Source organism: Nilaparvata lugens, chromosome 13, assembly GCF_014356525.2.
Source record: "Nilaparvata lugens isolate BPH chromosome 13, ASM1435652v1, whole genome shotgun sequence".
Taxonomy (NCBI): domain Eukaryota; kingdom Metazoa; phylum Arthropoda; class Insecta; order Hemiptera; family Delphacidae; genus Nilaparvata; species Nilaparvata lugens.
Window position 1 is genome coordinate 17394302 of NC_052516.1, and position 15512 is coordinate 17409813.

General features: G+C 31.2%; 1 protein-coding gene across 1 annotated transcript; it reads left to right on the forward strand.

The window, feature by feature from the left end:
- The first annotated feature begins 4946 nt into the window (after positions 1–4946).
- Positions 4947–14642, forward strand: LOC111047879 (C-type lectin domain family 12 member B-like). The gene is made up of 6 exons (XM_022333733.2): positions 4947–5255; positions 6563–6675; positions 8464–8717; positions 9678–9816; positions 10926–11108; positions 14007–14642. The coding sequence occupies exons 2-6, from the start codon at positions 6609–6611 to the stop codon at positions 14297–14299; spliced, it is 936 nt and encodes a 311-aa protein (XP_022189425.1). The 5' UTR covers positions 4947–5255; positions 6563–6608; the 3' UTR covers positions 14300–14642.
- The last annotated feature ends 870 nt before the right edge of the window (positions 14643–15512 follow it).

Here is a 15512-nt window from a genome sequence, read left to right on the forward strand (position 1 = left end):
ATTTTTAAGTTATCGATTTTAAATCACAGCGAACTCTCCATATTTATTTTATGTTCTCGCTCTGATATTCACTTTGAATCTGTTATTTGAATCACATTCTTTTCAATCATATTACATCTCAATCATTTTATCTCTCTATTTGCTCTGTCTATTTTATCTCTCTGTCTCTATTTGCTCTGATGTTCCCATACGTTTTTATTTCTCTTGATGAAAATAATATTAATATAATAATATCGAGTGACCTGGCTGGCTCAGGTCTGGTGTCAAGAGTTTTCAGGTCGCAACTGATCAATTTCAGGGCCTCTGACATGACCTAACGACTGCTTCTTAGGCAGCCGGGACCGACGGCTTAACGTGTCCATCCGAAACACGGGAGTGGCCCGAGATAAATATCTTGCCCGGGCCGGGCAATTTCTCTTGATGATGTTCACATAAGCTCCACATGATGGATATAGATGAGGGAAAATTATATAAGAGTCCCGAATATATTATCAAATTGTAAATTCTATACATATCAACAGAAAATTATTATCATCAGTTTTACTCTTTTGTTATGAGATTCACGTTACAAAGTCAGCAACTGATTAACATTGGTCTGCTATCTCTGTCTGTCATAAGACTAAGAAGATAGATCCATCCTTTTGAGCTCTATTCTCTTTCCTAGGGAACTACGCTCTATTATCAAATTGCTTAGAGGCATGAAATGTGATGAACAACAATGAAATGAAAACTCGTTACTAAATAATGAGAAATATATTTTATTGGTTGATATAATTGTAATTCCAGATGGAATTAAATAGAGAATGCATTTATTCAAATGCTAATTAATATATAATTATTATTTAACGAAAATCCTAAATAAATGCTGTATATTTATCACCCCGAAGACTTCTGCTACTGCAGACATTGACAACAGGGTTAACAGCTAGATGGAAATTCGATGAGAACTACTATCCAAAAATTAGTTGCCAGCCCGGGAATCGAACCCCGGTACCTCCCAATTGCCAGTCAGGCATGCTTACCCTTACACCAAACTGACAATCAGTTTCAGTTTCAAATATCATACCAGATATACCGGGATGACGTGGTTACAACTATCTACAATAGAAGGCGGTGGATAATGAAACTAGACAACTGCCGTCCTATGATTTTCAGTGACTTATCTATATAATATATAAAAGCGAAATGGCACTCACTCACTGACTGACTGACTGACTGACTGACTGACTGACTGACTCACTCACTCACTCACTCGCATAACTAAAAATCTACCGGACCAAAAACGTTCAAATTTGGTAGGTATGTTCAGTTGGCCCTTTAGAGGCGCACTAAGAAATCTTTTGGCAATATTTTACCTCTAAGGGTTGTTTTTAAGGGTTTAAAGTTCGTCTTTGAGCATGTATATTCTTCTTCTCCCAATCTCTTAATTATAATTGAAATTTCCATATCATATGTTACTATAGAACTATAATCTAGATAGAGTACCTCTTCGAAACAGTTGTTAACTGGTAACTAAATTAATAATTTTGTCAGGTTGGCATTAAGTTGAGTTGACTTTGTTAGGTTGGCACCAAGTTGAAGATTTAAATGCATTTATCGCGGAAAAATTGATTGGGCACTGCTACTTCAATCCTGGGAATATTATATTACAAGCCGTCAGGCTCGCTTCGCTCGCCATATCCGTTTAGCCAGACGTTTAGTCTGGACCCCCGACTGGATTGTCCTAACATGATAAAAATGCAAGCGAGCGAAGCGAGCCTGCTAATCTCTCTCATGGACGATCCAGTCGGGGGTCCAGGGGGCGGAGCCCCCTGGCTAGATGGATATGGCGAGCGAAGCGAGCCTGACGGCTAGTGACTTTATAAAGTGTATCTCACTACTCACTATAGCTGTAGTGGACTGGTGTCGCCTAATGGTCGATAAAAGTATTGAAGGATCATCAGTTCATCACGCAAATGTGATTCTATACTTTCATACAGTGAGTACATTCTATACTCACTGACGCAAACTAACACCTACCTACTTACAGGTTACAAAAGGTCCTGTCAATCAGATTCGAGTACCATATTATCTATTATTGATCCATAAAATGTTTCTCCTCTAATCAGATGCTCCAATTCCCATGAATGTGTTGGATTTTCAAATGCGATACTCAAAAAGTAACGACTATCTCCAAAAATCATTGAATTCCCAATTCCATTTCGCGTTTCCCAATTCACATTACATTTGAATTCGTTCTCAGATCGTTAAAATGAATAAGTCTGTCAATTACTGTCTCTGTCTGATATCCGAATCCGCTTTCATGCTGACCTAGTCACTTGACCTAGAAAGAGAAATGAAAGGAAAATTGACAAAAAAGAGAATAGGAAGAAAGAAAATAGTTGCAGCCGTGAGAAGAATTTTACGCTGCCCATTCTCCACAGAATCTAATGTCTTCTTTATGGGCAGTTGATATTATAGTGACAATAGTATAATTGTGGTATGATCACCACTTGACACTCTATCATAGTCGTAGACTACAATCTTGTCTATGCAGTCACTATAAGTGATAATGTCTTTTATTGACGATTGTGAAAATTGGAATGTTCAGTTTGAGAAATAATAAAAGGTTTTCTGGATTTTGAGGAAGGGATCATGGGATATTGTGATTGTGACCCTTCATTATTAAAATTCTCTATTTTGTTGGAAAACTCTGTCTAGTATGCTAAAGCCTAATGTACCTAAAATACATATATTCTAGGTACCTTGCTATAGCCTATCGAAAGTGAATTCATTTGAGAGGCTCTAAAAAAGAGAAATGGGAATTCATGTGAATTGAAAATGAAAATGTTTTATTGGCAGAAATATAAAATTACAACATCTTGGAAAATACATAATAAAAGCAATACAAATTCTACAACATGAGTCAATACTATTACAAAATAAAATGCAATGCCAATTGAGTATTTGCATCTCGAGGTACTAAACCTGTTTGAGATGGTGATATAAAATTGATTACAAAACTATAGCGCTAAAATGTAGTTACTGAAAAGAAAATTGAAAATGTATTAATGTATTTACTAATTAAAAGAAAAGGTTGAAAAACTAGAAAATTGGTGAAGAGGTGGGGAGAGTATAATGATGTTTATATCAATAATCAATTAGTGATATTTATTATTAATCAATCATAAATTCTTCATCAATCTCATTATATCAATCTTATTTTTCTTATCAATATTTTTTATCACATCAATCCCATTCTCTAATAGAAATAGTTACTTTTATTGAGGAAACAATAAAGATATTATTAGTTGTGGTAAGAATGGTATTCTTCTTGAAGATCACTTATTATTTCAAAGCAAAGTAGGCTCACTTATAGGATAACTTCTTTTAAGGATTACTTCACTTCTTCTTTGAAAATCCTTTAATCCTTCTCATAGAGGGATAGGCGAAGAAGGTAGAAGGGAGAAGAAGGTTCCTATAGAGGCGAAGAAGGTACTTATTTGTGAGAAGAAAAAGAGAAGTGAAATAAGAAAATTAGAGTAAAGAGAAAGAGAGCAGAAGATCAAGGTGTGAAGAGTTTGAAATTGAAGAGAATAAATAAAAATAATGAAGAGTAAGGTGAAAATTTTGAATTTAAAAGTGATAAATAGAAACGTTTCAGTGCTGAAAAGGTGCTGAGAGTGCAGGGAATGCTACAAATCAAAGAGATCTCCAAGACTTTTGAAGATAGAGAAGAAGATGGAGTGTTGCAAGAGCTTCGAGCTTTGACTCATCTGGTAAAACCAAGATTCACAATTATTCATGTCTCAATGTTTAGTCTTAAACAAAGAGATGCAAGACAAAATGGCATTGATACAATTCAAGAACACTACAGTAGAAAGTAGAATAATTTGCTTATTTGGAGTTTCCTTGATATTGAGAAATAGTCGATTCCAAAATAGGATGTAGCATACAAGGATGTAGGATGCATCACAGCTTCATAATAAACCTATCCATACATATCGACGGAAATGGAAATGATATTTGTTTTTATTTATTTATTTTTATTCACAGTGCCAATGACACTAATGTAATAACATTGGTATAAAATAATAAGGTAGTCCTTGTGCTATTTTTCTTCAAATTTATAGGTGACAAAGTCCAAGATAAGGTTAGAATTTCACGTGTAAAATTTTTATAAAATTTTAGTCCAAAATGAATATGAGAACTTTACATTTTGAATTTATATGGCTAGAATTAATAAATTGATTAGGAATATTCCACCATTTGTAACGAATAATATTGAGTTAAGAAAATTTGGAACTATTGAAGAAACACAAACTTGTAAACACTAAAGTTCAGCTCATTGTTATTGATTCTGATTATTGGATAAATAAGTAGTACCCAACTGATCCAATCAAATTATCAATTGTATCATATTTTACTCCAATAATATTATTGTTTTGATATTCTATATCAAGTTATATTGATATCAAACGATTTATATTGATATTCAAATAATATTGTACGGTATATTGTTTATATTTTTTCGCTTGTATCTGTTATTTCCCTGTAAAATTTGTGTTGTACCGTTGGAAGCTGAATAAATAAATAAATAATCTGCATCTATTGAACAGTTTTGTCGAGTAAGGAACATTTTTTTAAACAACTTTTTTGTATGCCAAGTTCTAAGAATCAGTATGGAAAACCCCGAATGAATGGGAGAAGAGTAGATCACTATCAGGTGATAAGACGGAGATTTCAATAGCAAGGTTGTCTCTCTCTCGCTCTCAGTCTCTCACACACATACACACATACACACACAACCTCACTCTCTCTCTCTTTCACTCTCTCACACACACAGACACATACTCTCTCTCACACTCTCTCTCTCTCTCTCTCTCCCACCAAAAGAGATGACTCACCAGGAGACAACTTTCCAATCGCCGCTATCTTTGCCATCCTTTCTCTTTCGTTCGTCAGTCAGTAGTCTGCGGACTGTCTGTGAGTTAACATCAAAAATATTTCTCTCAAAAATCCCTGAATATTTTGTTCAAATAAAAAATTTCCAGCAGGATTGTTTCATCTATTCAAATAATTTCGAGCATTAAATCTCATAGCACAGTTATTGTGGTAAGCGAAAATCTTCAGCGAAAAATAAACGCGACATTTATTTTGAGATACCGGACATAGCATTGAGAAGTGTGACACTTTCCTCCAGTAGGTAGGCTTTCTGACAACCAAAAAGTTTGGTTCGTAGGCTGGAATTCTAACAGGATTTGTGTTCAAAAAAGGTAAGAGAGTGCAAATATAGTCATGTTTGGAGATGGAGAAGATATTTTTGAAATGAAATCACTATAACTTCTATTGACAGGATTAGAGTTCAAAAAACTGCAAGAGGATACATATTAATATATATTTTTAGGAGGTAGGCTTTTATCTATTCTGAACTTGAAAAAATATTTTCATAAACTGACTGGATTTTTATTAAAAAATAGTGAGAAGATACAAATGTTCATTTTTGAAGATGGAAAAGATAGAATTTGAAAAATTTATATATTTAGATATAATTCTTATATTTTACTCTGAATGAAGTGAGGGTTTCTTTTATTATTTCCGTGTTGAAGAAAGTATCTGAAGAAACTGAAAGAATTTGTGTTGGAAAATAGTGAAAATATACAAATATTATTTTCTCTAGTGTAGAGAGGTATTTTAAAATATGAAATTGAGAAAGAAATGAATAATCAAGTCAGTAATAAGTAGTGATGTATAAACCAAGTGGATACATAAGACGGGTTACTGAAGGAGATATTACAATAGGAATCATTTAAAAAGAATTTCAGTGAAATCTAAAAGTACCTAATCAAAAGTAATCTAAAGTAAATCTAAGAGGAATTCCAGTAGAATATAAAAGGAATTTCAGTAACAAACATGAATTAATTAGCGAAATGCATGGATAAACATTAATTGACAGGAAAAAATTAAAACAAATACGTTGAGGAGTATGCAGGAAGCACATTAATTAATCATCAAATATTTCGAAAGAACTACTGCACATTTTAAGGATTTCCTGATATTTATTTATTTCATAATTTCTGTTGATTGTATAGGCTTGAAATTTAGTCAAGATGTCATTCTCATCAAGAAAGACAATAATAATTATTATCATTACCGTATCATTAAAAGCAACTCAATAAATAAATCATAATACAATATAAAAATTGATATAAAACTTTTGTGCTATGTAGACCTTCTAATATTTTACATTTTGAACAATAAGCATTTTTGCATTACATATTCACAATAAAAATGATTGAATAAGAATGGATCAATGTAAAAGAATAACATCAAAATCTGGTTTTATTTTTTAATTGGAAACAAATTTCTGAAATGAGAAATTGTAAAAGTATACAGTATGGAAGAAGTTGATTTTGTGTAAAATGTATCTATAATGTGATTGTTCTACTAGCACGGTATGATTCTAATACAATTTAGCATGAAATTAGCTAATTGGGAATATTTTTATGTAGTCTACTTAACTATGATACAATTAAGAGAAATGATATCTAAAATTTATGGAAATAATTGTCCTATTTTACAGACAAACGATTGGAATGTGACAGGAATAAACTCAACATTGAATAGAAATGATGAAAATATGGATTGTGTTGACGTTTCTTCTCCTCCACGTCCTGTCTGATTCCCTCGGTGCAGGTGAATATATTTATCCATTTCAAATAGAATTATACATAAAATTCAGGTAAAAATAGTTTTCTTGAACGCAAGAAATTTTTTCTAATGTGAATAGCAGCACATCAAATCAAAACCAAATCAAATTTACTCTTCATCCTTACACAATATACATGATATGATACGCTTAGAACGGGAATAAATATCAACTATTCAATGAAAATGAAAATTACCACGAGCAAAAGTACAACTTGCTCGTTTGAAAGCATATTTTCAAATATCTACAATTATTGCTTTGCTGATGAACTTATATTTTTTTAATCCTAAGTCTATTCACATATCTTCTATTCCATGTTCTCTCCTACTTACTAGTGAAGATAGTAAGCTATTAATTTTGGTCAGGATAATTATCTAGTAATATAGTAATTGTATTACATAGCTGCCTGCTCATCAAAATCTCAATGCTGCAAGCATGCATTTTTTACGTTTAAAAATTCATTTGGAAAAAATTGACATGCATCTTCCCTATAACTCATAAATCAGTTATGGGTATAAGTTCAAGTTGTTGAATAATCCTTCAGTCTATGCTTGAATGAATGCCGTTATCATGCTTGGATGAATTAATATCATTCCACATTGCTGTAAAATGGAAATATACTTCAGATTGATGAATTCTATAATATTTTATGGTATTCGTAGTGATAAAACTGCATACTTCCAGTCTATTATTACAAAAATAACACGTTTACTCAATATGATGGATTCATTGTACATATGGAGATTAGTGGAAAGTTGAATTTATTCAATTGCTAATAATTGAACAATTATTATAAACAAAAACTCAAATAAAATGCTGTAAATCACCAGGGTTCATTGTATTTTTGAATAATACTAAGGATAATACTATACATTTGGATTCATAAAAAAACTATTAACCATAGTAGTTAATACTGTAGTATATTTCCTGAAGAAACTCAATAATTTTGATCATTTCCATAGTGAATATCAGTATTTTTCCTGATGAAGCTTGATAGTTTTGATTATTCCCATCATGAATACAGTAATAGTATTTCTCCTGATAGTTTATTCATTCCCATCATGAATAATAGTATTTTCCCTGATGAAACTTTTTAAAGTTTTTTTTTTCATTTATTGACACACTTTACAATTTACAATAATAAATAATACACAAAACATTACAAAACAATAATATAAAGTGGTTAGGTAACCTCATTTGAAAAAACGTGTTGAGGCACCATCACACTGAAAATAAAGAAAGAGTAGCTTAGAGCCTAGCTAAAATTATATAAAAAAACTTGATAAATGTTTATAAAACAGAGAAAAAAATATGTTGAAGAGTACTAAGAGATAAACTGTCCCTTCATAAATGTATCATTCACTGCAATATGATAATATCAAAAATACAATATAAAAGTAACTATACTATCTAAACAGAAACTCAACATCTTCTAGTGAAAACAACCAAGATTTCAATTCCTTGAGAAAAATTCTTAAATTTGAACTAGAGGACACATGGAAAGGTAGATAATTATAAAACTTTAAAGCACAAAAAGTAAAAAACCTACGAAAAGCTTCAACATTAGCCTTCAACAGAATGACCTTATTTTGAAATCTCAAACGACTAGAGTAGACTCTAGCATTACTTTGAACATTTCCTCCTCTAATGAAAAATATTCTTAAAACTCTAAAGACATATAAATATCTTAACTTGACAATTTCAATCATTTCCATGATCAATAATAGTATTTTTCCTGATAAAACTTAATAATTTTAATTATATTCCTGTTTAAGATGACGACCTCATGCCCGAAATGCCAGAACTCTCATGGTTATCATCCATGCTGGAGGATATCTCGCTGAGAGACAATAAAGTCATCAAGATGCCCTTAGGTCTGCACCCTCAGGCCTATGGGTCAATCACACCCATCAATCTACCCGAAAGGGTTGTCACTCAAACCAAACCTCCACAACACAATAATAACAACAACATAAACAACAATCACAACAACAATAACAACCACAACCATGTCAGCAATAATAAAGAGGTAAGATCATTTTTTTTAGAATAAATTCTACATTTGTTGACAAATATTTTGATAAAAAATCATAGGTACTGGGAATGTTATTATAATTGATAATTTTTATTCTTCAAAAACAAGCAAATATACAAGAAGTATTGTCTTTTTTATTTAGGGCTACGTTTAATATAAATCTCAGTAGGTACCCTTTTGAATTATTTTGTCACAACATGTTTCTTTTCATGTTATCAGGCAATTTAAAAATAATTTCATAATTTAAAAGGGTACGGTACTGAGATTCATATTTTTAATTATACAAGAAGTACTATTGAAAGGTGATATAGCTGCTCTCAGATATTAATAAAGAGTTATTCCATATCTTCTTAAAATGAATATATTCAGGGTTACTTATTTTTTATTTATAAAATAACATCATAGTACCCTTTTTTGAAAAGTTGTTAATATAGAATAACAGATTAGAAACTTACATTTAAACCCTGAAGATGATGCGAAACATCGAAACTGAGGGTTTTATTTTACTGAACTGAGGGTTTGTCATCTTTTATTTTATATTAAAAACTTTAAAAAAATTGTACTATGATGTTATTTTATAAATATAGAGTTATTCATATACTCAAAGAAATTATGTTAGACTGAATAATGATGTTTGGAGAATCAAGCAGAATCAAAAGCTTTTATATTTAATTATTATTATACGAAAATCCCAATTATATTTTTTTTATCCTTTTATATTTCTTACAAACAAAATTTGAGTCATATAATAATGATATAATCACATATTTACGGTACATACGGTATTGAAATAGTCTTGAATATTACAATTATAGCATTATTCAATTGTTTGAGCAAATAATAATTCAAAAAAGATTGAATTATCCTGATATTGGAATAATATCAGACTAAATCAAGAATCAAGTTTTTACACGATGATAATTCAAATAATATATTAAAAGTGTTGTTATTTAGGTATCAGAAACGGATCTGTATCTACTAGGTGCCATAGAGAAGCTTGTGTACCGCGTTGATCTGATGGAGAAGAGGCTGCGCAGAACTGAGGAACTTATCCATCATGTTATGGACAACACAGTCAACACACAGAGAGAAGGTAAGCTGTGGAAAAACATAGCCTCACGGTACCTATCATTTTTTTAAAAATATTTAAACGTTGAAAAGAACAATATAAGTAGGACAAAAATACATTTTTATCGTGCTCTCAAGTGAAATTTTCAATACCTAGATTCTGCAATTATAATGAAAGTTGTTTTGTTTGTATTAATTTTTAAACATTAATATTGATCTGTAAATTCAACATTTCAGTACATAGTTACATTTTTGGACTGTGTATTATAAATAAGTTTTAAAGCAGTTTAGAGCAAATTCCTGTTGTTTTTACCTGAATAAATAAAATAGATATGAAGAATTGCATAGAATATGAGCAATATAAAACAAGGTTATCCAAATTCAAACTCTGACTAAAAATTGTGCTTAAATTAAGTAATCATTGCTACATAGACTCTGGACTGTGTATTATAAATAAGTTTTAAAGCATTTTAGAGCAAATTCCTGTTGTTTTTACCTGAATAAATAAAGATATGAAGAATTGCATGGAATATGAGCAATACTAAAGAAGGATATCCAAATTCAAATTACAAATTTATTCATCGAAAAAGACATATTTACAAAATAGTAGTGTAACAATAATAAATATAAAGAATATACTCCTGCGTGGATGATTTGTCCGTGTGGAGGGAGGAGTCGAACTAAATCAGACTGTTAAAATACAGAAATTTTAAAATTTTAAAAAAGTAATAGAAATAGAAATTACTGGTATCCACAACACAGAAAACAGCGATGTGTTGTACGCGAATTTACGCAATAGAAAAATATTGATTTAATGATAGAAAACATAATATAAAATATAATAGAATATTTTGAGAAATATCAATAAAAATTAACATTTCAAATTGCAAACAAGTTGTGGGGAAATTAATTTCGATATTATTCACCTTAAAGTAAACACACTACTGAGAGGAAGAGAGAAGGTACATGCATAGTAATATATTAGTGTAAAAATGTGAGGAATTGCAGAAGATGTAAGGAAAATAAATTAAAATTACTAATATTCCAGAATCGAACAAAAGAAAAGTGATGCATTCAATAAAAATATGATGATTGTTTCCAATTCAAATGAAATGATTTCACAACTATTTTCAGATCCATGTCCAGCCAACTTCACGAGAGTGCAGAAGAACTGCTATCACTTCAGTGACCGACAATTCAACTGGAAATCTGCGTCTTCAATGTGCAAAAGCCTGGGCTCCAATCTGATGGAGTTGGAGACTGCTGAGGAGTACACAGATCTTGTCACCTACATACAATCCGATCCGTATTTCAGAGGTGAGATTTCAAATAAATCATGGAACAATTATGAAACATATTTCTATTAACAAGAGCCAGATTCTTCCATATTATACATTTTTTTACACATTCTTGAGCATTTTCTTTTTTCTTCAAGGCTACTTTTAATTGACCGAGCGAAGTGAGGTTCAAGTCGACTAGATTTAAGACTTAAGATTTAAGTCGACGGTTTGGCATTTCTCTTAATGTTTTAATGTTTGAGTGTTTAAATGTTTATATGTTGCCCATTTACGGCGAAACGCGGCAATAGATTTTCATGAAATTTGACAGGTATGTTCCTTTTTTAATTGCGCGTCGACGTATATACAAGGTTTTTTGAAATTTTGCATTTCAAGGATAATATAAAAGGAAAAAGGAGCCTCCTTCATACGCCAATATAAAGCTGCGTTTATATTTAAGTTATAACCAAACTGTTAATAACTAAATCCATATAGGTTTTATTAGATTGAACGGAACCGAGTAAAAATCAGACTATAGAATATTATTCATCATAAATCAGTTGACAAGTGATTACACAGATGTGTGGAGAAGCCAGTCTATTGCTGTATTTCCATAAGGTCTACAGTTTCAATCAGGTACTAATCTTATGGATGAGAATACTGCCTGAGGTCTAAATCTTAGTACCCTTTTTAAATTATTCTGTCACAACATGTTCCGGACATTAATGCCATCTTCAAATGATTTAAAAATAAATAAATACTTTTTTATTTTATTTTATTCTTGAGCATCTATACATCTAGATTGTCGTCTCTATTAAGAAATACGGTAATTAAAACAACTACAAGAAAACCATTTCGGACTATGTGTAACCTTATCTAAATTTGAGAGATGAATAGCACAAGGTTACCTTATTTTTTCTCTCCCTATCATTTTGATTATGTACTTATCACTTATCGTATGAATCAATAAAGAATTAATTGATATGATTATTGATACGATTATTGATACCAATATGATAACGTATGCATAATCTACTTTTTATAACTTTTTATAGACCAAAGAATACATCTTTTGATCTCTATTATTACGGTGTATCACTTGAAAGTTCGCAGTATTAGTCGGACAAAGCAGTCGGGGCGTTAATTCAGTAATAGATCAATGTAAAAGCTATCAAATCATCCATTTTTTGGAACAGGTAAAGTCTAAAATTCATAAAGGATCTTCTTGGAGAAAGTTATTGAATGAAGTGTTTTTGATGTAGAAGGATTATAATTATTTCGCAAATTCAAAATATTCCTTCCAAAACTATTAATTATTAAGAGGAATGTTTCAACATGAATTATTTTTGCATAAATATTGTATTAATTTAATAATCAATTGCCCTGAAGATTATTTTATAGAATATGAATAATACAGAAATTATTTGTGTGTGGTACATAAATGAGAGGATCTTTTTTTACCTTCCAAGAAATCAAAAGATGAAACCAACGTACCAACTTTCATTCAGGTAACCACTAATTTATCAACTTCAAATTATGAAAATTAAATGATTATTTTTATCAAATAGAACTAGCAGTCAAATTCTTCAATAAATGAATTTTAGATCTCGTTGTCACTGTAATAAGTTAATAAATTAAATAAATCACCCAATTTTGGCAGTATTATTATTGTGTAATAATTACAACAACTCGGCAATTCTTATATTATTTTTCTGTGCATTTATATTTTGTTTATCAAGTACTTGGATTATTGATAAAATTCAACATCCATAGATTATCATTCATTAACAAAATTGTTTCATTTGTACTGCTGTTATTAGATTAAAAAATGTATTTCTTATTTTTTAGAACTCGTGGCTGGAGCTCAAGGCTTCTTTTTCCAGTCAAGCCAAAAACTATTCTATTTTAATGATTATTTTAATTTGTAAAAATATTTCTTGTATTTGGCAATAGAAAAATAATTTATTGAAGAAATTTGACTGCTAGACGATCTATTTGGTAACAAAAAAGTGATTCAATAGAAAGCAGTTTGTGATGGATAACAACATTGAAGAATAATACAAATTATTGCTAACTACGATTTCTATTATTCTTAGCACTGAATTCTCTTTGTGGCTGTGGATAAAAATATGATTTTGATTTGATTCATTACATCTTTAAATTATCAAATATTTTGTCTTTGAATGTGAGGGAAAATAATTTAACAATAACAAATAAAGTAATGAAAAAATTGAGAAATAATTATCCTTTTGAATTAAAATATGTGGAGAGACACTGTTTTTGTTGTCAAATATCCACTACCGTATAATAATTCAGCTTGCAGAATTGCAGTTTCGTTTTGAAACCTCCCTCACACACTGGCCTTTGTCTTAGTGCTATTCCGGTACCGTACCTAATGTTCATAATATTCATAATCATCCATCATGGACTAGGCTCGTAAAGCCTGTTCCAGTGTCCACCGCTTCCTCGGTCTTCCGACGTCTCTTTTCCCATCCAACTGCAGCTTCCAAGCTTGTAGTGGAAGACGAGCTGGTGGCATACGACGCAGGTGATATTTGTCCACTTCAATCTGTATTTTACATGACTTTTATGTTCATAATATTATAGTATAATAGTATATAGTTCATAATATTATGTTGAGTGCATTATGGAATAAAGTTATATTTTGGTTTTGATTTGATTTTATATGAACATATCAGTTCCGCAAGAAAGATATGAAGTGGATTTGCAACAAAAACAGTGCTTATTTTAATTATGAAGGAGTTCCACAACATCAATATCTATCAATTAATTTTATAGCGTAATTCAATCTTGAATTGGGTTGCAGACGGACAATAATTTGCAACAAAAACAGAGCTTATTTTTATTATGAAGGAGTTCCACAACATCAATCAATTCTATAACATAACTTAATTTCAAATTGGATTTTAATTCGCAGGCAGAGAATACTGGACAGGCGGCCTAAACCCAGGTCTGCTGTGGATCTGGTCAAACAGCGCCCAGCCCGTGCTGCCCAAAAACCCCAACCTGTCCCGACCTTCAGATGTTGTCCACAGCTCGGGCAATGGCCGCTGTCTCAAGCTGACCTACCACAACATCGGCAAGCTCTACCAGTATTACGGCGCCGACTGCTCGGCCAGGCTCCACTATGTCTGCGAGCATGAGGAGAATACCACTATCAGGGCACTCAAGAGGATACACAAGTCACTCGAGCAGAGGAGGAGTCTTTAGTGAAATTAGAAAATGATTACGATTCTACCACAAGTATTTTAAAGCTAACACTAATGAGATACTACACAATAAGCTTCGGTTGACTTGTGTGGATATTTGAATCCGTCCCTCCAAAAACATAAACATACCACTAATGAATGAATGTTTATTACAGTATTTATTCTCCAAATTTTACCGTCTTTAACCTCAAAATTGTTTCAGTTTCAGTTTATATTTATCTCAAATATGTGTAACGCTAGTTCGCCTCCAAATGGTGCACATTGGTTAACGTTAAATGGACCATAGTGTGGTCCACGTTATAATGGCAGTGAAGAAAGATAGGAATACAACGTTGCCGATCCTTTGTCTTGTCAATGCCTTCTATAGACGGTACCTGATACAGCTTTATTGATGTAATATATTAACTGTTGATTCTCAGTTAAAGTAATCAATTTATATTTGATTAGGGAAGGAATTATATTTTTTCAATATTTTCATAGGTAATGAATTTAAAGAATTAAGATGAAATATTTTGTTAGTTAATTATTAATTCTACATTGTCAAGAGACGATCTGGCAACAGACCAAAGCGAGAAAGAGATAGCGTATCCGCTTTGTTGAATGATAGACAAGGATAGCAATACCATTGCTAATCAAACACTGCCATTATAACGTGCACCTCACTATAGCAAATAATGGCGATCAGCCAAATTTTATGTTCTCCTGACCAAAAACTACACAACATCTCAAAGAATTTGGAAATATACATTGTATATGTAGGTATTTGAAACTCATGAGCTTTTTATGTGTGTGTAATTGCTTATTGTTGTGTAAACTACACAACATCTCAAAGAATTTGGAAATATACAGTGTATATGTAGCTGTATTTAAAACTCATGAGTTTTTTATGTGTGTTTAATTGCTATACGCTAAAAAATTCTTCAATTGGGTGTGAACAAACATCAATAAATAATAGGATGATACAATGGTGCTAAAACAAATTTGATTTTATTAATGATGCTAAAAAAGATTCACAAGTCTTTGAAGCAGAGGAGGATTCTGTAATAAAATATGAACAAAATTCTATTTATTCTCCAATAGGACTAAAATGGATAAATATAAAAATAAAATAGAATGAGTAATTGGTGCTGAAACAAAAAATATATTTTCATGACGGATTTAAAAAAATTAATTAATCTCTAGAGCAACGCAGGAGTTTTTAATAAAATTAACAA

Bases quoted from the DNA above. Each gene is read 5' to 3' on its own strand.
- LOC111047879 (XM_022333733.2), top strand. From the start codon at position 6,609: ATGATGAAAATATGGATTGTGTTGACGTTTCTTCTCCTCCACGTCCTG. The intron at 6,676-8,463 runs GTGAATATATTT...TTCCTGTTTAAG, and splicing joins GTCTGATTCCCTCGGTGCAG to ATGACGACCTCATGCCCGAA. The intron at 11,109-14,006 runs GTGAGATTTCAA...TTTAATTCGCAG, and splicing joins ATCCGATCCGTATTTCAGAG to GCAGAGAATACTGGACAGGC.